The sequence below is a fragment of the Sorex araneus genome, chromosome 4, assembly GCF_027595985.1.
Source record: "Sorex araneus isolate mSorAra2 chromosome 4, mSorAra2.pri, whole genome shotgun sequence".
NCBI classification, from domain to species: domain Eukaryota; kingdom Metazoa; phylum Chordata; class Mammalia; order Eulipotyphla; family Soricidae; genus Sorex; species Sorex araneus.
The window spans coordinates 97,800,582-97,822,456 of NC_073305.1; the positions used below are offsets into that span (position 1 = coordinate 97,800,582).

The 21,875-nt window shown below is 33.8% G+C and overlaps 1 protein-coding gene across 4 annotated transcripts in view; it reads left to right on the forward strand.

Moving 5' to 3' along the window:
* ADGRB3 (adhesion G protein-coupled receptor B3) overlaps positions 1-21,875 on the forward strand; it is an 823,957-nt gene that overhangs the window by 763,057 nt on the left and 39,025 nt on the right. For 3 of the 4 annotated variants that reach the window (XM_004605882.2, XM_055134855.1, XM_004605883.2), the window contains 3 exons: positions 2,340-2,425; positions 8,366-8,464; positions 8,785-8,956. In XM_004605882.2, coding sequence (XP_004605939.1) covers positions 2,340-2,425; positions 8,366-8,464; positions 8,785-8,956 — 357 coding nt within the window. The remainder of the gene's footprint in view (positions 1-2,339; positions 2,426-8,365; positions 8,465-8,784; positions 8,957-21,875) is intronic. The other variant, XM_055134853.1, reaches the window with a different exon arrangement.

The window sequence follows — 21,875 nt, forward strand, 5'->3', positions numbered from 1 at the left end:
CTTAGAAAAATAACACTTTGTTTAAATTAGAGTGAATAGTGCTGTATTTGTTGTATTAACTTTTAAAATTTATTGTTTAAATATAATTATCAACTATCAGTCTGTCCTTTTGTTTCTAAAATATCCTTCTTATTTGAAGACTGGAGATTATTAAACAAGAATGCAGGCTATACAGTTTCACATTTGTGAAGAAAGTTTAAGTTCTAATAAATTATTCTTCTTAAATATAGATTATCTTGTGCCCTTTTACTATTCTATATGAGCTATCTGCTGTTATCAAATACCAATGAGAAGATACATGTCTGCATGTCAGAGTTTCTCAGTCTCAGTGCTACAAGCATTTGGACCAAATAATGATTTATTGTGAGGTTATCCTGTATATTATACAATGTTCAACAGGATCGCTGCTGTTTACCTACTAGATACTAGAAATAACTTCCTGTTGTAACAATGGAAAGCATCTCCACATTCTCTGTAGGTAAAAACCACTCCCAGTTGAGAACCCCTGCCATGTGTTGTACTAAGAGATTTTTCTTTTAAAACCATAGTTGTTTCACATATTTAATTATGGGGACCTGAATTTTTTTTAACAAATTGCCTTTCTTTCTCTATGAATTTATTGATTTGCAAATCTTTCTTGGCCCATAAATATTTGGAAAATGTAAGTGAAGCAAGACCTGGCCTGAATTAAATAAAAAGAAAGATTTCCATCACTGTGAAATAATTTTTTAATTGGAAGATTACCCTTTAGTTTCTTGGCTATTTCATTCAGTAAATTGGAAGCTGGCAGCATATTTCTTAATAATTCTGTGACTTTTTATTCGTTTGCATTTCTTTCTCCTCTCCTCTAAACTAGAATAGAGAGTAGAAGCACTTCATGAGTAACAAGAAAAATGAAAGGGGTATAGTATTGGGGTGGGGTGGGGGAAAAGAGCAAAGGGAAATTGGAACTGTTAGATGCAGTTATTCCTGTTTCACTGGCATTTTATTTAATTGATTTAATTATTTCACTAAGCTACTAGATTAATATACATATAACCCAAAAGTGGAGAAACGAGGAATATGCATATAATTGAAACACTAATTATAGGCTTTGGAGTCATGATGAACTCCCTCATAATTAGATTGTAGATTAAGAAAATCCCTGGAATGTACTTTTTCTCTTAATTCAAACAATGAGAAGTATGAAGATGAATAAGTTTCTCTCTTGATTAAATGGTATCTTATCAGGAAGTTATGAAGAGTGACACCTCCTAAGTCCCTAATTAACAGGTGCCTAAACTTTTCCTTGTACCAGCAATTAAAGATATTTTAGCTTCATATTTCATCTTTTCCAGAGTTTGGAGGGTAGTACAATTTTTCTTTACTATTCGTTTTTCTTACTCTAAATCAATTTCCACAAGCTACAAATCTGAATGTTGAGACTTCACTTTGTCTTGGAGATTCTTGTTAATATTATGGGTAAAGGCAATTAAGTATAAAAGAATAAGTTTTCTTTTCTTTATTATATCTTGGTTTCAGTATTTGACTGGATTTCTTTATCACTGAGTGCTGGTAGGGATCTTTGGATACTCCTAACAATAAGAGGCTACAAATAGATCACAGCCATCTCTTGAGTTTTTAACAATATAACGCAGGGGGAAAAATATGGTAATTGCATTGTGCAAAGGACTTTTAAGAGTATTAGAAAGTGCTAAGAGGTCTTCTATAAAGAAAAATGACAAGAATTGTTGTCACTGTGTATCTCTGAAAGGTTTGTGGTAGGTTGAATAGGTTTTGTCTTTCACCTGAGCATCAGAATGTGTCCCACTAAAACTATTTCTCTTGGAGAAAATAGTCACAAATGAAGAGTATAGGCATATTTTTGCTTGGGCAATGAAAATCTTCAGTACCTGTGACTGAAATGTTCTACCAGATATCCCACTGTGAGCTTTTAAATCTTTTGACTCTTAGGCACAGGAAAAAAATATTAATTTACCCAATTGATTTTTTAATTGACTCAGAGGAATGCCAAATGGACATAGTATAAAATCATTTAAAAGTTGGTAATTGAATGTTAATGTCCTCAGTGTTAAATACAAAGCATGAAATGAAATGTACTTAATGTACTTTAAAACTTTAAAGTAATGCACCACTGTTAAATTGTTCCATATGCTGTTATGGACATATATATATATTCATATATATGAGAGAGAGAGAGTAGAGAAGTGCTTTATATCACTACTTTTGTGAACATAATGTTTTACAGTGATTAATTTGGTAACAGGGTTTCCAGGAAAAACAGGGGCCTGATTCCCTTCAGTGTCATTGAAAGGTCAACCTTTGTTTCTGTTTGACAGGTCAACATGGTGATTGGCATTTTGGTATTTAATAAACTTGTTTCCAGAGATGGGATCCTAGATAAAAAGCTCAAACACAGAGCCGGGTAAGCTACAATTGGTGGATTTTGAAGGTTTCTTACCAATGAATGCCATACTTCAGGTTCCAGATCTGACATTTGGATGTGCCTTGGATTTCACTCTGCACATACCAGTGGATCTGGTAGATTCTACCATCAGAAATTTTCAATATGCTATTCTTAACTAATATAACAAAAATTTTAAATTATAAGATAGACTATCAAGAAAACCTGAGTTTATCTGTATGTATTGTATAAGATAAAATTAAGGTTTAGTAAACTTAAAATGCATGTCCTTGGGTGGTAGTTTTCAAAAGAGCAATATTTTGGGTCAAAAAAACAGGATAATAGATTAAACACAATGTCAGTACAAAAAACATGTGAATAATAGATACAAGCAAACCTAGCAGGATGAAATTGTGCAGTTTCTTTGATTCATAGTATGTATAAAAAAATTCCTTCACTTTAAATTATTACCTATAAAACACTATTCTTGTTTAGTATTCTCTTTCCTTATGACTATGATTTATTAAGATGTTTTTCATAACTTTAATTTGTACATTTGGTCCAGTTAAAGTTTAGGAAGGCATTCTTTTCGCATTATAATATCAAAATTTGTCATAACTTAATATTATTTCATAAATAAATTGATAGCAGGTTTTTAATATTATACTGTATTCATATAAATTTGTGTAAACTTGGGTGAAACATTAATACATTTGAATTTCCCTTTCTATCTTATAAAATGTTTATAGTTTCTTTTCTTCTCTTGAACTAACTTCATTCAAAACTTACCTTATAATTCTCATTTATTTAATATTTTATCATATTACTTAATGGCATTAGAACTTGAGCACCAGTTGGTGAGGATTTTAAGTTCTTTATGTTTTTAAGCCTATATAATTATATCTAACATAAGATGATTCTGGTATTTTCCCTCTAATAAAAATTAGACTTAATGATTTAAAATCTAAAATTTTGATACTTCATATTAAATGTTAGAAATGCAAGGGTGTAATAACATCATTGTAGGCATTTTCCTGAGGTTTAATTATTTCACACTTAGACACTTGCTCTGTAATTCAGATGTTTCCCCATGATGTCCCTAAATTGCAGATTTGAACTTATTACAATGAGTTTTCAAGTCTCTGAAATTTTAACCTGTAAACTAATATTACTGTTAGTTTCAAATGGTTAGGCTTGTTACAAAACCTTCTTCAGTTGTTTCTGTCCAGATTGATCATATTACAATAAATTGATCATCCTGTGTACAGGTATAGAAACTTCTGCTATGAGATTGTAAACTTACATAATTGTTCTTAATTAGCAGTTATGGTAAAAAACTTTGAAGTTAAAAATAAAATCACACTCAGCATCTAACTCTGCAGTTTACTAGTGGCACATGTTTTCGAGCCTAATAATCTTTTTTGGTACTTCAATTTTTCACCTGTATAATGTAGATATAAATCTTGCCTATAAAGAAATGTAATCAAAGAATTTATTAGAGTATGTAACAATTAACAAGCACTTAATCAAAAAATGTTGACTGTTTTTATGCTGAGTGAAAAGAAGACACCAACGAAGACAAATTGTTTTCAAAGAACCCTGATTTCTGTCAATCAAGGGTATATGATTCCAACATTTGTAACACTGAGTTCAGAAAAAGAGATGAAATCGTCAGAATGAGTATAATGTTAAAGACTTATTAAATATAGTTCATTTTCCTATTTATTACATACATAATATCCAGTTTGTTCACACAGATTTGAGTCTTTGATAACAAAGGCTTAGGAGACACTATAATTTCAGATAAAAATAGATTAATTATCCATTTCATGCTACATATTAATCAATTTTAGTTTGGGAGCCAGACCTATTGATTCTCAGGTGTTACTCCCAGATCTGCACTAAGGGATACTACTAATGGGCACAGGGACCATAAATTAATTTTCAAAGATATATTTCTAAAAATTATTACTAGAAGTGCATTGAACTGTCAAAATTGAGTAAAATTAATTTTCTATTTTATGGAACTGGAGCAGTAGCACACCGGGTAGGGTATTTGCATTGCACATGGGCAACCCAAGTTCGAGTCCTCTGTCCCTCTCAGAGAGCCCAGCAAGCTACCAAGAGTATCTCGCCCACACAGCAGAACCTGGCAAGCTACCCGTGGCATATTGGATATGCCAAAAACAGTAACAACAAGTTTCACAGTGGAGTTGTTACTGGTGCCCACTGGAGCAAATAGATGAACAACTGGACAACAGTGCTACAGTGCTACATTGTCTTTTCCTAAAGAAATTTTTCCTCTTTCATAGGTCACTGCTAGAGAACAAATATGTTATTAATACATATATATAAAACCTTCTGAAGCAGAAATTAACTATTAAAAATTAACAATTCTAGATTTAAAATTGTTTTTATAACACAAAATTCTTTTTTGCTTTAATATATGTATATTGAAATTTGTGAGAGTATGGTTCAAAGTGTGACTAAGGAAACTTTTTAGAAAATGAGTATGTAAGGGGGCTGGAGTGATAGAACAGCAGGTAGGGCATTTGTCTTGCATGCGGCCGGTACGATTCCCAGCACCCCATATGGTTCCCTGAGCAGCGCCAGGGGTAATTCCTGAGTGCAGAGCCAGGAGTGACCCCTGTGCATCGCCGGGTGTGACCCCCCCCCAAAAAAAGCAAAAAAAAAAACACAGCAGAAAATGAGTATGTAAGGCTAATTTGAGTTCAAAGGGAAGCAGTGAGGGAAGTAATATAGATTTAGTGCAGAATATTAATCAGAAATAACTAAAGGAATATTAAAGCTTATTTATTAATTTAACAATTACATTACCTACTTATATGCAAAATTTCAGAGTAAACTTAAATGTGTAACATATATTTTGAAACATTGTTCATTAATTTGAATCAAATTTCAATCAAATATGGTGCCAAGATGTTTCTCTTCCCATTTTTCTATTTCTTTGTTTTCATTTTTATAATCAATTATTAGAAACTGTCAAGTTTATGTTCAGTAAACATTTATAAAAGAATTAACAATTGAATATTTAGTGAATAATATACTAGCTTGATAAATTTTATAATACTCAGACTTTATTAAAATTTTCTAATACATAAAATATATTACTTATGAAGAATTTATTGCAAACACCAACACATCAAATAATACAAAATATAATTGGAAAAATGAAAGCAAAATAAAATTTTATCTATCTTTTTTTAGAAAATCTCAAGAATAATGTATTTTCCTTGTCTGCAATGTAAACTTCTTGTTATTTTCTTTAATTTCTTTGACTTCTCTATCTGAATTAAAGGAGATTACTAGGATTCCTTATAAATTTCAGAAGATTTTCAGAGAGATGTGGTATATTTTCTTTCTGGGGAATTTTTATGGCATTAATCAGACAAAACTTTTTCCCTAAGAAAAAGAAAATTTGAAAAAGATAGAACTTGTAGATTCCCAAAATTCTGTAGGAGTACAAAGAATAAGCATGAATAATGAAATAACTGGTGTTTCTATTCCAGTGACCTAGTAAATATAGATTGAAACTGAATTTATTGGAAATTAGAAATTTTTGCTTGATTATCAGCATTATCAGCACTTTTATTTCAGAAATACATAAATATAGCAGACACAAGATTTGATTTTTATATTATACCAACTTACACCTACATTGTGTATTTTTTATATAAATTTCTGTAGTTGTCATGCAAACTATGAGAATGTTAATTTTTTTTTTTTTGCTTTTTGGGTCACACCCAGCGATGCCCAGGGGTTACTCCTGGCTTTGCACTCAGGAATTGCTCCTGGCAGTGCTTGGGGGACCATCATATGGGATGCCGGGGATTGAACCCGGGTCGGCCGCGTGCAAGGCAAACGCCCTACCCGCTGTGCTATGGCTCCGGCCCCACTATGAGAATATTAGATCTTTCTGGATTGTCTATTTTTTCTCTGCCCTATTTACCTCTAATAATAGTATTCCAAAAATGTCCTATCAGTAAAACATCAAACTTAATTTTCAACAGTTAATTCTAACCAAAGAAAATTTATATAGGTCGTTAAGCGATTCTTAAATCTCAAAGATAAATGAGTCTCTCAAATGCTGCCTTAAAGTCTATTTTCAGAAAAATCCATATTTAGATTAAATAATAGTTTGTCAGGAATAAAATACTTGCTTACATGAAATATTAAAATTACTCTGTAAGCATTCTTTGTCAGAGCCTAGAGGCAGTTTCCTAAAATTGAGAAAAATAACCACATCTCCGTGTTTGAAGTTTAAATACAAAATGGCTATTGAAAACTACCTTGTTGATAAAATAGGGTATCTAAATACAAAACTACAAAATTATTCTTAGTGATAAATAAAACAACAAGTAATTGAGTCATCCCTTCTAAAAATAATCTCATCGGATTTAATAAGATCGAGTGCACTTAGTTGTACAGTTTAAACACTGGTGCTCACTCCTATATGTTCATCAAAATAATCTATGGAACAAGTCTGAATACCAATAAAATAATCTTTGGGGGCTGGGCACAAACAGTGTAAGTGCAGCCTTTATGGGGAATCGTAGTCTAGGTACTCTTTGGGAATAGTCTCAAGCATGTCCTCAATTAGACATTTTTGGTGATTTTATATTTGAAAAGCTTGGTTGCATGTGTCTAGTACATATGCCAATTATTAATTCCATAAAGTGAATTATTTAATTTTATATTCCCCACCCCCATAACAAAATCTAAAGACTTTTCTTTTTCTCAGGAGATCCATAGATCAGTTACTAAATTTTACATAAAACTATTTACATTTATTATCTCATTCAGGTGCTATTTACAAAAGAGCCCTCTTTCTAGAAAAAAAAAGTTTCACTGAATTATAATAAATATATTAGGATTTTCATTATTCTGCACTTTTATTATACATAAAATCATTCAAAAATAATTCCTCTATATTATAAATAAAATGGGTAAACTTACATTTTAGAAAAATTAGACATGTCATGGTAGTGCATGAAGGAAATATTCCATAGAGAGTTATTTAAGATGCATTAATTTTTATTCAAATAATTTCTTTTTGGTTTATCCAGATAGGATTATGTTCAAGTAAGTCAGTCATGTTCAAGGCACTCTTTTCTAAAGAAAAATGTGTTAAATATTTCTAAGTAGTTCAACTTGACTTCTTTGGTATAGTATATTAAATATCGATTAATTAAATCTGAATTTATCTGCAAAATATTCTGTACTAGAATAGATCATTTAAATTATATTACATTAGAATCAATGAAAAACTATTTAGAATACTTTATATAATAGTTATGTCAATTTTGTTTTAGTATAGTGGGAAACTATCACTTTTATTATCAACTAATATTTCATCAAATTTCATCAGTCCCTATATTCAGATCATCCTAAAATATAGACAACATATTGATCGATACTATAAAAATTTCAAAATATGACTATGGAGATTAAAGATTAAATCTATGAATAAAGACGAATATATACCTTTTTAAATTGGACATTTGCAATATGTGTTTTCATTTGAGAAGGCTTTAGTCATTATGTACCTTCTAAAAATTACAATAAAAGTCTTTGAAGTCAGAAATTGTCTTGTGTATTAGGGGTCTGAATAAAGGGTGTCCGCTGTATGTCTACACAAGCACATGTTTGTGTTTAACTCAATGTATTGGGCACCTTTATCTGTAGATACAAGGGCCATTTATGGTATAAATGATGAAATTATGCTTTGCATGCAACACAGGCCCAAATTGTTAAAAAAAATAACTGTTACAAAATAATGTGTAATGTAAATGCATTTCTACAATGACCTAGAGCCTTTGTCTTTGATAAATATAGTTTTTTGCATGAAATCGTATTTAAACGCTAACTTGCAGCAGCAACTTTTTTTTTGGTGACAATTCAATATTTTGTTCTTTTTGTGGGTGTTCTGTTTGTTTGCAGTCAGATGAGTGAGCCTCATAGCGGTTTGACGCTCAAATGTGCCAAGTGTGGAGTAGTTTCAACAACAGCTTTGTCAGCCACCACCGCCAGTAACGCCATGTTAGTCCCAATCATTTACATCTTCTTGTTACAAATCTTTTACAGTGCATGTGAGAAAATGCTATAATACAAAAAAAAATAAAAAATCGTTAATACTAGAGTTATAAGAATACTTAAATATTTATAATTGGCAACTGCTTTAATAACTATTGTGGAATTGTTTATAAAAATAAATAAAATTTTGAACTGTTATCTGTTTTGTGGTTTCCAAGTTAATAGCCTTGGTGCCACATACAAGAATACTTTATGGAAAGGGGGTTTAGTTATTGGCTGGGCATGTCAGATGTCTACGTAATGTTGCTTTCTCTGTCACTCCACAGGGCATCTCTCTGGAGCTCCTGTGTGGTGTTGCCTCTTCTGGCTCTGACATGGATGTCTGCAGTTCTGGCCATGACAGACAAACGGTCTATATTATTTCAGATACTTTTTGCTGTGTTTGATTCATTGCAAGGCTTTGTGATAGTCATGGTCCACTGTATTCTTCGAAGAGAGGTAAGAAATAGAATTACAATTCTTGGGAGGGGGAAGGGATGGAGGGTAATGCTGGGAAGAGTATTTCCCTATTTCGCAGATAGTTGTTGAATTTGAAAATCTTGGTTTTTTAAATAAAGCAGATAGCTTTCTGAGACATTTGTTTGGGAATCAAAGCCAGTGTGAATAAAAGCTGAAAAGAAAAGTGAAGGGTGATCTTTGGGCTTTGAAAGTAATGGATTAAAACTGATTTAAGATTATTCCAGAAAGAACACAGAGGCATCCAGATCCAGGTAGCGAATTCCATAGAGTTAAAGCTATTGATAAGTTGATTGAAGAAACTGGTGGAAATGTTGGACACAGGGTAGAGGGATTGAGGCTCTCACCTTGAACACAGCCAACACAAGTTTAATCCCTGGCACTGCATATGATTCCCCGAGTACCCCAAGGAGTGAACCCTGAGCACCACTGCATATGGCCCACTCCCTGATTGCACACCAAAAGGAAAGGAACTGACTAGAGGGTAGAGTGATATTTAGCCTAACATTTTAGATAATAAATTAAATATCAACATACTGAATATAAGTGCAGTTAGATTCCCTAACTTTGTATACACATCATATTCTTCATCCTTAACTTTTATATTAACCCTTAGTGCATTAGGCTTCATCAGTAAACTGCCCTTTTTCCTCCCCCAAGAGAAGATTACAATGCTCTTGAAGGCACAAATAATCCCCTGAGTTTATGTTTAACCTTTCCTTTGTGCTAGTCACAATTTCCCAAGTCAGGGCTGGTTACTTATACAAACTTTCTGGTAACCCTGGACTATATATGTATAGTGACTTACTTGTTTTTCTATTTTCCCTATAGGCATTTCATATTTTGTTACAGAGCAATGTTCTTTGCTTAAACACAGAAAGACCGTTAATGCTATGTTCCTAATATTTGGTAGTTGATTGGCTCTGAAATATATCTACTCCTGGGCATCCATCATAATTACTTGACTCCAGCTTGAGTTATTATTATAGTTCCTAATACCCCAACAAAGGGACTGCAATAGACCTGGTAGAGCGGCCAAGTTTAGTTTGTTCCAGATCGAAATAGGACAAACTAAAAAGCGTAAAAGCATGGTCTTGATGCAAGCTGTTATGACATAAATAGATAGGATCCCCATGGGAAAGGACAAGCTCTACTAGCCTGAGGACTTCTTGTATCACTTGTACACTTGTCTTCCCGTTGATCTTCGATTTGCTCGAGTGGGCGCCAGTAACATCTCTATTTGTCCCTGTCTCGTGCTAGTGTATGTAGCCCAATGATATCTGCTCACTCCAGGAACAGAAAGAGCCTCAAACCGTTCATTCAGGGTTTTAACGAAGAAGTCTGACCATCTCGTTGGTGGGTGGCCACGCGGTTTTTTGATGTCCTGTGGAATCTATTCGGTAACAGCTCTAGTCCAGAGGTCATCTCTGAATCTCATTACATGTCCGGCCCATCTGATTTTTTTTTCTTTTTAAAAATTTTTTATTAATGAATCACTATGAGGTACAATTACAAACTTATGAACTTTCATGTTTGCATTTCATTTATATCCCTCCACCAATGCCCATTATCCTCAATCAATGTTCCCAGTATCCCTCCCACCACCCCCACCCCAACCCCCACCACCCCACCCTGCCTCTGTGGCAGGGCATTCCCTTTTGTTCTCTCTCCTGTTGGATGTTGTAGTTTGCAATAGAGGTATTTATTGAGTGGCCATCATGTTCGGTCTATAGTCTACTTTTGGCACGCAGCTTTCAACCTGAGTGGGTCCTCCCAATAGTCTCTACTAGGTGTTACCTTCTGATTTCTACCTTTTTTTTTATAACAGCAGTAAAAATTTATTCATATTAATAACTCCATTTGTCATGGGGGTTGTTGCTTAGATGTATGGGATGGCACATGCATGCTGGTTCTCTGAGGTTACACAGGTGCTGGCTCTCTGAGGTTACACAGGTGCTGGCTCTCTGAGGTTACTCAGGTGCTGGCTCTCTGAGGTTATGCAGCGGCCCATCTGATTTTTGATGTCTTGGCAAACGAGACAGCATCCCTGATTCTTGATCGTCAATGGAGGTTGGATCTCCGGATTCCTTCAATCACCTGAGTGACAGATGTGATACTCCTAGCATAGCCCTTTCGATTCCTCTTTGGGATACCCCCTGAAGACTTACTCTGGGATTTACCGTAAAAGATTTGCTTGCGTCAGAGCCCAGATAGCTAAGTTTTGGAATCTATATCTCTTACTGTGTTTATCCAAATAACTGCAAGTATTAATAAGAAGTCAACTTCATTGTCTAATATGTACAACTAAAGGGGAAGAGAAAAGCAATAAAGATGTCCCTATGTCTGAGACAGAGCATCTCCTTGAGGTAATGCCACCCTCCCAAGAGAATTGTCTCCTTGGAAATGCTTTACCACTGTAAATGATGAATCACTTCTACTTAAAAGTCCTGACCTCGAACCTCCTCAGATGTGCAATAAGTATGCCAGCAGCTCTGCATTAAACAGGCCATTTTGACCATCAGTCTGTGGTTCCTCTTCTCTCTGGTCCACTGCTGGGAAGGCCTGGGAGATGGCTCTTGGCCACCTAACACACATTGAGCATCCACACTGTGAATTCATACTTAACTAATTTAATTTTAGATAGAAAATGTTGTAGATTCATGAACATAATTTAAATTGCAGTTTGTTACTAAAGATGACTTATGTATAACACTTATGCTAAGGATAAAAACCCATATACATAGTATAGCATAATTAGCAGTAATTCTCTTCAAGAACTACAGACCAATAGTCACAGAATTTCTCTAGGTCATAGATGAAGGCTATTGTTAACAATGAGGGGTTATAAAATAGTCATCCAGATACTAGCCTACATGAAGTCCATCCAAAAGAGTGATAGATTTCAGATTTGAGTTGTTTAGGAATAAACATGCTCTTCTCAACCCATGCATAAATTATTCCCAGTGCTTGTACTTGTAAGAACTGACAGAGTATTTACAAGTTTTATGAGTCATTTTAGCATTCAATATGGGAATGGTGGTATGTGAAACACACAGAGACACAGTGCCATGGTAGTAATTTTGAGAAAATAGTCTATATTGTCATTTTGAATTATCTAGCTTGCTAGAGAACTTTATTATCATATGCATAGTGCAAAAAATGTGTATTTGAATACATATCACAGTTTTTATAGTGATGTGGGAAGGTAACAAAGGTTTGTTCCCACATTTGCCAGATGGAGACAATATTTCTGAGCTAACTCAATACACTGTGGATTCTAGCAATAAGCTTCTTGTCTATTCTAAGAACATTACATGATGCAAAAAAGAGAAACCTCACACTGGGAAGGGGAAGGTCATGTTTCATCATTTAAAAATCTTATGTAGAGGGCTGGAGAGATAGTACAGAGGATAGATGTTTCCCTTGCATGCAGCCAACCCAGTTTAAATCACCAGCACCCCGTATGATCCCCTAAACATCACCAAAAGTGATCCCTGAGTACAGAGCCAGTAGTAAACCCTGAGCATCACTGGGTGGAATCCAAAAAGCAAATAAATAAATAAAAATCTTGCAAAATAAATAAGACAAAAATCAGGTAATAGTATTTCCTCACCATAGTTTTTACTAGATGTCAGTATTAACTAATCTTCCAAGTTTGCTCTTGTATCTCACTTACTTGTCTCTTTGCTTCTTTGCTTGCCTATTTCCATGCTGGAGAAGCCTGTGTTCTCTCTGGAACATTTACTTCTCCCTCACTCCCCTCACATCTTTCTAAATAAATTTCAATAAAAACTTTATTGCTTCAGAAAAAAAAAAGAAATCTTCCAAATTTCAACTTTTTTCTTTTTTTCTTTCCTTCTTCTCCTTCTTCTTCTTCTTCTTCTTCTTCTTCTTCTTCTTCTTCTTCTTCTTCTTCTTCTTCTTCTTTTTCTTCTTTCTTCTTTTTCTTCTTCTTCTTCTTCTTCTTCTTCTTCTTCTTTTTCTTCTTCTTTCTTCTTTTTCTTCTTCTTCTTCTTCTTCTTCTTCTTCTTCTTCTTCTTTTTCTTCTTCTTTCTTCTTTTTCTTCTTCTTCTTCTTTTTCTTCTTCTTCTTTTTTTTCTTCTTCTTCTTTTTTTTTGGTGGATGGGGGGATTCACATGAGCCACACCTGGAAATGGTCAGGGCTTATTTCTGGTAATGCCCTGGGAACCATGTTTGGTGCTAGACTCTCTCATACCTTGGTCAACAGCTGCATCCAAGGCAATGGCCCTAACACCTGTACTATGTCTTTGGCCCTCAACTTCTTTTTATAGGTCCAAGTAAGCTAAACAGCCACAATAACAACTACTTTATAGTTTAATTTATGGCTATTTTCCATATAGTTCTGAGTAAACACATGATACTTTTTTTTATTACGATCAATGATGACCATTTCTAGGTGTTGAGTAAGATACATGATATATATATATAATTTTAGAAAAAATATCTTAAATATTTTAAGATTTCATTTATCACTAAATAAGCTACATTTTTATGAAGTAAGTTTTTTTGATATCATTAGGCTTGGTCAAAATATTCATGTTTTAAATTGACATATTTTGATGACCTTTCAAAAATTTTTCTGCTTTCCTGAAACATATTTGTGCACATCCACTCACAGACACACAGACACACACACAGACACACATAGACACACACACACACATACACACACATTTCCATTAGAACTTTTTCATAAACCTATTTGGACTAAAAACAGCCAAAAGATGATTTCATGGCTATTAAATCAAATTATAAATTATTTCTCTAAAATAGTTGTCTGTAAGTGTGTGTCCTATGTTAATTAAAACTATGAATATGGGTCTAGTGTTACATTTTCAATGATTATTTCAAACTGAGTGATGTTACAGATGATAAACTAATAGCAGTATCATAAATCCTTCTTTCAAACACTGATGTGGAAATTTGCAGCTTAATATTTTTGTATACTAAAATATCTTGTAACATTGCTATGTGTATGAACTGTGAAAATTTTGGTTATAGAGCAAATCTCTTGCTATAATCAGGAAGCTGATAACTGAAAGTTTTTTAAATGGGTTTTGCAAATATCAAGACCATTACAAGGAGGCATCCCTGGATCCATAGATTTTATTTTTTATATTAACCAGCATCTGTAGCTGTGATCACAGTATCCCACTGCCCAAAGGACCATCCTGTTCACTCCCCTTTCCTTGAGAATCCAGATTCTGCTATAAGGGTCTAAGGGTTTGTTTTCATTGAGATTCTTTGTTTACTTCTTTGTTTTTATTTCTTTGTATGTTGCACTGTGGGCTGGAGTGATAGTACAGCGGTTGGGTGTTCGCCTTTCATGTGGCCGACCTGTGTTCAATTCCTCCACTCCTCTCAGAGAGCCCAGCAAGCTACCAAGAGTATAGAGCCCGCATGGCAGAGCCTGGCAAGCTACCCATGCATATTGGATATGCCAAAAACAGTAACAATAAGTCTCTCAATGAGAGATGTTACTGGTGCCCACTCGAACAAATCGATGAGCAACAGGATGACAGTGACAGCAGTTGCACTGTAACACTGTCGTTCCATTTTTCATCGATTTACTCAAGAGGGCACCAGTAACATCTCCATTGTGAGACTTTTTGTTACTGTTTTTGGCATATCGAATACGCCACAGGTAGCTTGCCAGGTTCTGCTGTTCTGGTGGGATAATCTCGGTACCTTGCCGGGCTCTTCAAGACAGATGGAGGAATTGAACACGGCTGCATCTTTATATGTTATATATGAATAATTCAGATCTATTAATTATTTAAGAATACCATAGAAGATACTAGGAGTATAGTTTACTTCTGCTGTTTATTGTAGTTTTTTGGTTTGGGGGCCATACCCACAGATATTCAGGACTTACTCCTGGTTCTGTGCTCAGGGATCACTCCTGGTAAGTCTCTGAGGCCATTCATGTGGTACTGGGGATCAAGCCTTGGTTAATCTTATAGAAGACAAACTCCTATCCCTATACTATCACTCAGGACACGTTTTCCCTTTTTTTTGACTTTAAAATATTTTATACAGGAATTCAAGATAATTCATATCAATAAATTTATTGATTATTCATAATATAAGGAAAGCTCCCTTTAACATAGAGAGAAAAGACACATTTATACATATATAATTATTCACATACATATATCCTATGTTTCATACATTTTGTGTAACATGACCATTTTTAGCTCTTAGTGATTATTCATATATAAACTAAAAAACTCATATTTATTATTGCAGTCTTTCCACAAAGGAGGTAGCATTATATAGGAAGGAATATAGCCTTGCTGTTAAAGATGGAGATAAGAAATAAAATGCTATAACTAGCATTTTTGTGTCATATACATGAGATTACTTTAAATTTCCTTTGTTTCAGTATGTCCACTTTCTTTTTTTTATTCCATCCCTAATCAGTACATCCACTTTCAAAACCACAATAATTTGTAGTCAGGAGAGAAGGAAGGGAATGATTACTCTTGTACTGTCAATTCAATTATATTCCACTTTAAAAGAAAAAAAAAGAAGCAGCATCAGCAAATTGATTATTTGCATAACAATTTTTTTTGGCCTTCAGGGCTAACATCTTAATATTTAACTATATTTTTAAGAGTAAAGACTTTACAGCATTTTTAGTCTTCTGGGGAACCGTCCTCACTTTAATTGTTTTAGTAGAAACCTCAGCCAAGAGAGAACAAAAATGAAATGGTAATTTTTCTAAAACCATCTGATTTATCACAATATATATTTTGATAGTAACAAAACCTAAATATGTATAGTACTTATAAGACAGAATCTAATAAAATAAGTAGAGCTAACTCCTTCAGTCCATTATTTGAATTGAACTCATTTGCATTAAGCATAGAACAACATATACTATTTACTATCTTCACTTTGCTCTGGAAATTCAAATTACACAAGAGTTACTGTTGCTAGGAAACCACTTTCTTGGTGCCTGCACATTCTTCCTATCTCTCCTCTCTGGCTGTGTCTGGTTCTAAGACAGTCTTACAGCCTGATGTAAGAAGGAGAAAAATAACAAGATTATGATACAAAATAAGCTACAATAAAACCTTCCAGTAAAATGGAAGGAAGAAAGGAAAGTATTTAAATGGGTAATTTTGCTGTATCAGTACTCAAGGATTCTGTGACTGTTCCCTAGCATCAGCAACAAAGCCAAGCTCGCTTTTTCCTTCTCCCAGCACTGCACAGTCTGCTGTACCAGATGAGGCCCCAGCACATTTGTCCAAACCCATGAAGTAATTTTGTAGCAAAATGCCTTAAATGCAGAATTTCTTTCTCTTTTTCTCCCATTTCCCTCAATCTGTTTTATATCAATTTTTCATATTATTTTAATTAAAAGTGTAGATAAACCAAACAATTTGCAAGCTTATGACAGTGCATGTATAAAAAAAAAAGGTTACCTTTCCTTAGCTAATCTAAAACTAATATTCACTCCCCAAACAAACAATTTAAAAATTAATGCAACCAGATGCGCTAGAAATTACTACTGAGGGTTTTGGAAAGAGATCATATTGTGTAAAATATAGTTCAGGCACAAAGCTGCAAATATGTTCAAGCTTGACTCTTTATAGCAAAATCCAATATTTTGCATTATTAGTAAATCTATGCTTCCTTGGATGAGAAATAGGATGGGGTGTTCTTTGACGAAGGTGAACTTCGATGACCAGTAGGAAACTTCAGAATTTAACAGGATTCTGGGGGAATATAGAGTTGCAAGATCAAGGAAGTGGCAGTTTTGAGGGAAGGATGATGGAGAGAGTATGCTGTTTCTATGGAACAAAGCTGGTGGTGAATTATAAAGAACTGGTTTCTCTCTAGGACCTCCTGGGAACATGAAAGCATGAGATAGGTTATATGAGCCTCCATACTAGTATCATTTTTATTAAATGGCTATGACCACAATGCCCAGAGAAAGATAACACTGATGATAAATTACAGCTGCCTCACTGGGGTGTTTGGTGGCCCTGGAAAATGCCATTATGGATGGTGTCACAACAAAAATCAAATAGTGAGTAAGTGGCCCAGCTGAGATGTCTTGATCCTAAATTTTTAGATTACACAGGGGAAAGTTATGTATGACCAAGGACTTAAAGGAGGAGGAGTGACTTCTTATGAGCTTTAAGTTTGCCAAACTGAAGTTCAAAAGAAAATACGTTTTTAAATGTTTTTCTGCTTTGTCGCTTGAAAGAAAGAGAATATGTATCTAGAAATATGAGAATGAGTAAAGGCACTTTAATGAAACTGTGAAAGAGTAGAGTCGTGAGCAATATATTTATATTCCTATGTGTTTTTTCTCAGAAATCAAAAAGTTCCCTTACCAAATAATGATTCCCATTTCTTAAGCAGAAAAATATAAATTCAACCCCATTCCTTGCAGAATAGGATTTTCAGACTTGTGCCTAGTTGCAATTATATCTTGAACAGTTGCATCAATCTTAAACTACACATGTGATTCTTCACGTGTATGTAGAGACTTAGAAGGTTAATAGATGCAGTAGAATTAGAAGAAAAGCATCAGGGCATGAATTGAAATCCAGAGAAAAGAGCAGAGATGTATAAATGGCCTGTCTGCCAAGTGGTAACCAACTGTCTTGGTGTTAAGCAGAAATATGCTTACCTAGTCATGTGAACATGCAAATTCTCCCTCCTCTCCTCCCAGCCCCCACCTTGCAAGATGATTAATCTGGTAGCAGGAAATTGACTATGTCTACAAGAATGGTTTAAAATATGTATGAGAAAGAAGTGCCCATGAATTTAGTTTTTTATTTTCTGCATAATAAGTGGATGTCACAGACTATTTTGTGAAGTACTATTTTGTGAAGGAAAGGGTATTCTCTGGCATGTAACTTCCCTTTTTCCCCTTCATCTTTGTATGTTAAAGAAATATTGATACATTTGTTCCAATCATACATGTGAAATCTCTCAAAGGAAAATTTATGTGATCAAAAAATTGTTAAAAAATAAACAATTTGGGGGCTGGAGCAATGGTACAGAAGGTAGGGCGTTTGCCTTGCACGCGGCTGACCCGGGTGTGATTCCCAGCATCCCATGAGCACTGCCAGGAGTGCAAAGCCTGGAGTGCAAAGCCAGGAGTAACAGTGCGCATCATCGAATGTGACCCAAAAAGCAAAAAAAAAAAAGAAGCAATTTTGAGACTCATCAGTTAAGTGTTAGAGAATTCTAACAGAGTCATTAGGATTGCAGTTCTTCAACCTATAGTAAATGGACAATTATTTTATTTCCTTTGCTATCTAAGAAGCCTCGTAATATTCTAGTAACACAAATTATTCATGATATGAAGTTGAAAACAATCTTATTTCATTAAATTATATGTAATTCAATATGATTAAAAAGAATCACTAAGCCATTCAAATATGAATTAAGAGTACAGCAAACACTAGATTCAGAAGAAGACAGCCTACTGATGAAACTCCCTTCACCTACCCTAACTAGCTTAAATAATTACAAGAATATAAGACTCTTTTTCTGTCATTGGCTTAACTTGCCAACTGAAACTGTCTTTTTACAATGTGGAGATTTGGGGTCTGAGCTGCTTAGTAGCTAAAATACAGAGGCCATTTCAAACTGTGCAGTTTTTCCTCTGAGATTTCTCTAAATTATAATGCTGCCAACAGAGAGCTCAGCGCTCTTCCCTAGCAATCTCTAAATCTGGCACCAGTACTTTCACAGTGATCTCTGCCAGCTGCCTTCTGAGTAGGAACCAATGGAGAGGCGCTTTGGCTGACTGCTGCTGAGATGAACCAAATCAGTTTCCTCGTGAGGAAAAGACAGGAGTGAGAGACATCCCTGCTCACCTCTTGGACTTAATGTCTTATCTAGTAATCCAAACATACACAGAGAGTCTTTCTGTTTTGAGAGCCGTCCCCAGCAGGAGAGTCTAGATAACTGCGGTAGGTCTTAATGGGCTACTTCTAGAAAGCAACCTTGATAGTTTTTCACCTCATTGTATTATTTTTCAGAAGTATCTTGCCATTCTCATTTTTATGTCATTTGATACCAGATAGGCTTCATTCCCTACATATTCCAACATTATTTATATATCATTTTTTTCCTCCTCACCTGAATATTTTTCAATCCCCTGGCTGTCAATATAAAAGGCCAATGATTGAGTATTATAAAAGGAAGACATTTTTGAAGCTAGATTTTAACTGTTATAATCTATGTTAAATAGCTCTTTTAAAGTGTATTTACCTGTTTTATGTGGACTTAAAAATTATGTTCAATAAGTCAGTTATATAGTGAGAGAAATTTTAAAGCCTTACCTAAAATAAAAGATATTTTCTCCACAAGTATTAAGTTAGCCTAAGGAATTTAAGTAGTATTTGGACCTATCAGTTATTTCTCTCACTCTTAACCACAAGACAAGAAAGACCCCAAGAAAATTACTGTCAAACATCATAAAGTGGACTGCTTGTATGGGACATTGAAATTGGATGAACCATATCCAAGTCCTGTTTTATTATGCTTTTTATCATGTCTGAGATTCTTGTATAGTAGCTTTGTAAAACGTGTGTTCTGTTTCTGTCATAACAGTTCAAATTTTTTCACCAAAGACAAGCATCTCTTTGTTTTTCTGATTTTAAAAAAAGTCAATTATTTGGGTCTGGAGTGATAGTACAGAGAGGAGGGTTCTTGTCTTACATGCGGAAGACCTGGGTTTTATCCCTGGTACACCATACGTTCCACTAAGCCCACCATGAGTGATCTCTGAGCACAAAATCAGGAGTAAGCCCTGAGCACTGCTGGGCTTGGCCACCCATTAATCATTTATTAAAATTTTCCAAAATAGTTATAGCAACATTTTTAGATACTGTCTTGTCATAACCAACACTTTAAAATGAGGAATATGTGATATGATATTTAATTAATCATTTTTTCTCTTAACAGTGTTGTACAAATATTTAAGGGTAATTTATCTATTTGCATGAACATTTTTAGAAGATTTTTCAAAAAAATCAAATGGGGACATGGGATAAAGTGAAATTTCTTGTGTAAATCTTTTAATTCTAACATATAATTAGAATTAGTAGAAGCACTAAAAAGTGTCAGAGAATCTAACTCTTTATGGCATTTATATGACAGTTAAAATAACCTTGAATTTATCATGGGTATTTTTGTGGCTTTCTTTTTTATGTTTTTCTGAATAGTGTTGACCAATTATGATTAATTAAGCTGACATCATTCAGTATACAAATACCCTTATCTACTGTCATATTGGGGAGTTTAGTAATTTAAGGTATTGATTTTATGTGTATGTTTCTGAAAAATATTTCTGTAATATCTCCCACAAGCAATCAGTGGATTTTGAAGAGTTATTTATAGAAGTCGCTTTTTCATATTTTATTGACAAAATGTTTTTTACAGTTGCATTTTGAATGGTTATTGAGGGGCAGTTAAACACATGTTCCAGTATTGACTTCTTTTTATTTTATATTTCTTAGTAATTAGAAATAGGTTTAAAACAGAGCATGTGACAACTTCCCAGAGAGAAACATATTCTTCATCCTTTATTATAAATTATGATTTTTAAACAGTTACCTGGAAAAACAAGCAGAAAAATTAATGTGTTTATTTTTCGAATTTTTAGAATTTTTTCTCAAATATATATATATATATATATATATGCACTTCTTTGTCACTGTCCCAATGCAAATTTCTATTAAAAAATCTATTATAAAAATCATCTGAAAAACATTAAATTCATTGCTTAACTCATCTTGATTATTATGCCTAAGACCTAAGACCTACAGATAGGATTCTAACTTTTAAAAGGAATCTGAAAGCATTTGCATCTAAGGAATCTAATTTTGTCCACAGCATGTCTTTAAGGGAGAAGATGGATGCTTAGCTCTAAATATTTATCCAGTTCTTCAGGAGAATTATATTGGAGAAGATTTTACTGAGTCTGTTCATGTAATGCTGTGTTTGAAAAAGGAAATTACCTTGCTTAGTGTTAGCTGGCAACTTCTCATTATTTTCTCAGAAATCCCTGATATAGCGGTATTAAAATCATAGAATGGAAGAAAAGTGTAGAGAATGTTGAGTTTATGCTGAAATTTAAAAAAAAGCTGTAGTGGTCGTATCACCAAGATTAAAACTTGGAGTGTAGAAATAGAAGCGAATAAAGGTAACATTATTGAACTTGTTCATGGGGACTGAACTGATATCACTTTACAAAATTTGCAATTTTGGAGAGTCTACTAGTGATAACATGATAAACTAAATGAAAAAAGAAGCTGAAAAATAAAATTGTAGAAAAGGTTCCATATTTATCAGGCAACATAAATTAAGCACATCTCACAATAAAATATTAATAGTATAAAATTTGCATGTGTTTTTATTTTCCAGTAATACTTAGTAGCCATCTCCATAATGATAATTTATTTAAAGGAGTGAAATGTCACATTCTCTGTATAACATAACAGTCAAAAAGAAAAATATCAATGTTATGAAGTAAAAGGTGGAAATACTTGTGAAATGACATGGTCACTAACTGGGATAAGAAGCTGCTTGTGATCCGTCTATGAATAGCTTATTAACAGCCTAATGAGCCACAGGAAATGGAAAGAACATGCTTGCTGAGAAGGCATCAAATGATTAGAATAACTATTGATTGATGTTTTGGTGTTCACTTATTCATGTTTATTCACTTATTTGATGAATAATACTCTTTTGTGTTTTCATGATCTTTCAGATTCCATATGATATGTTTATTCTTTACTCAGAATTCAATTGTGAATGATTACTAAGGAAGATTGACTTTGCAAAGTCACTATTTCAAATACAGTCAATTAGATACAGACATATTAAAATTTTTTGTTTCATTATG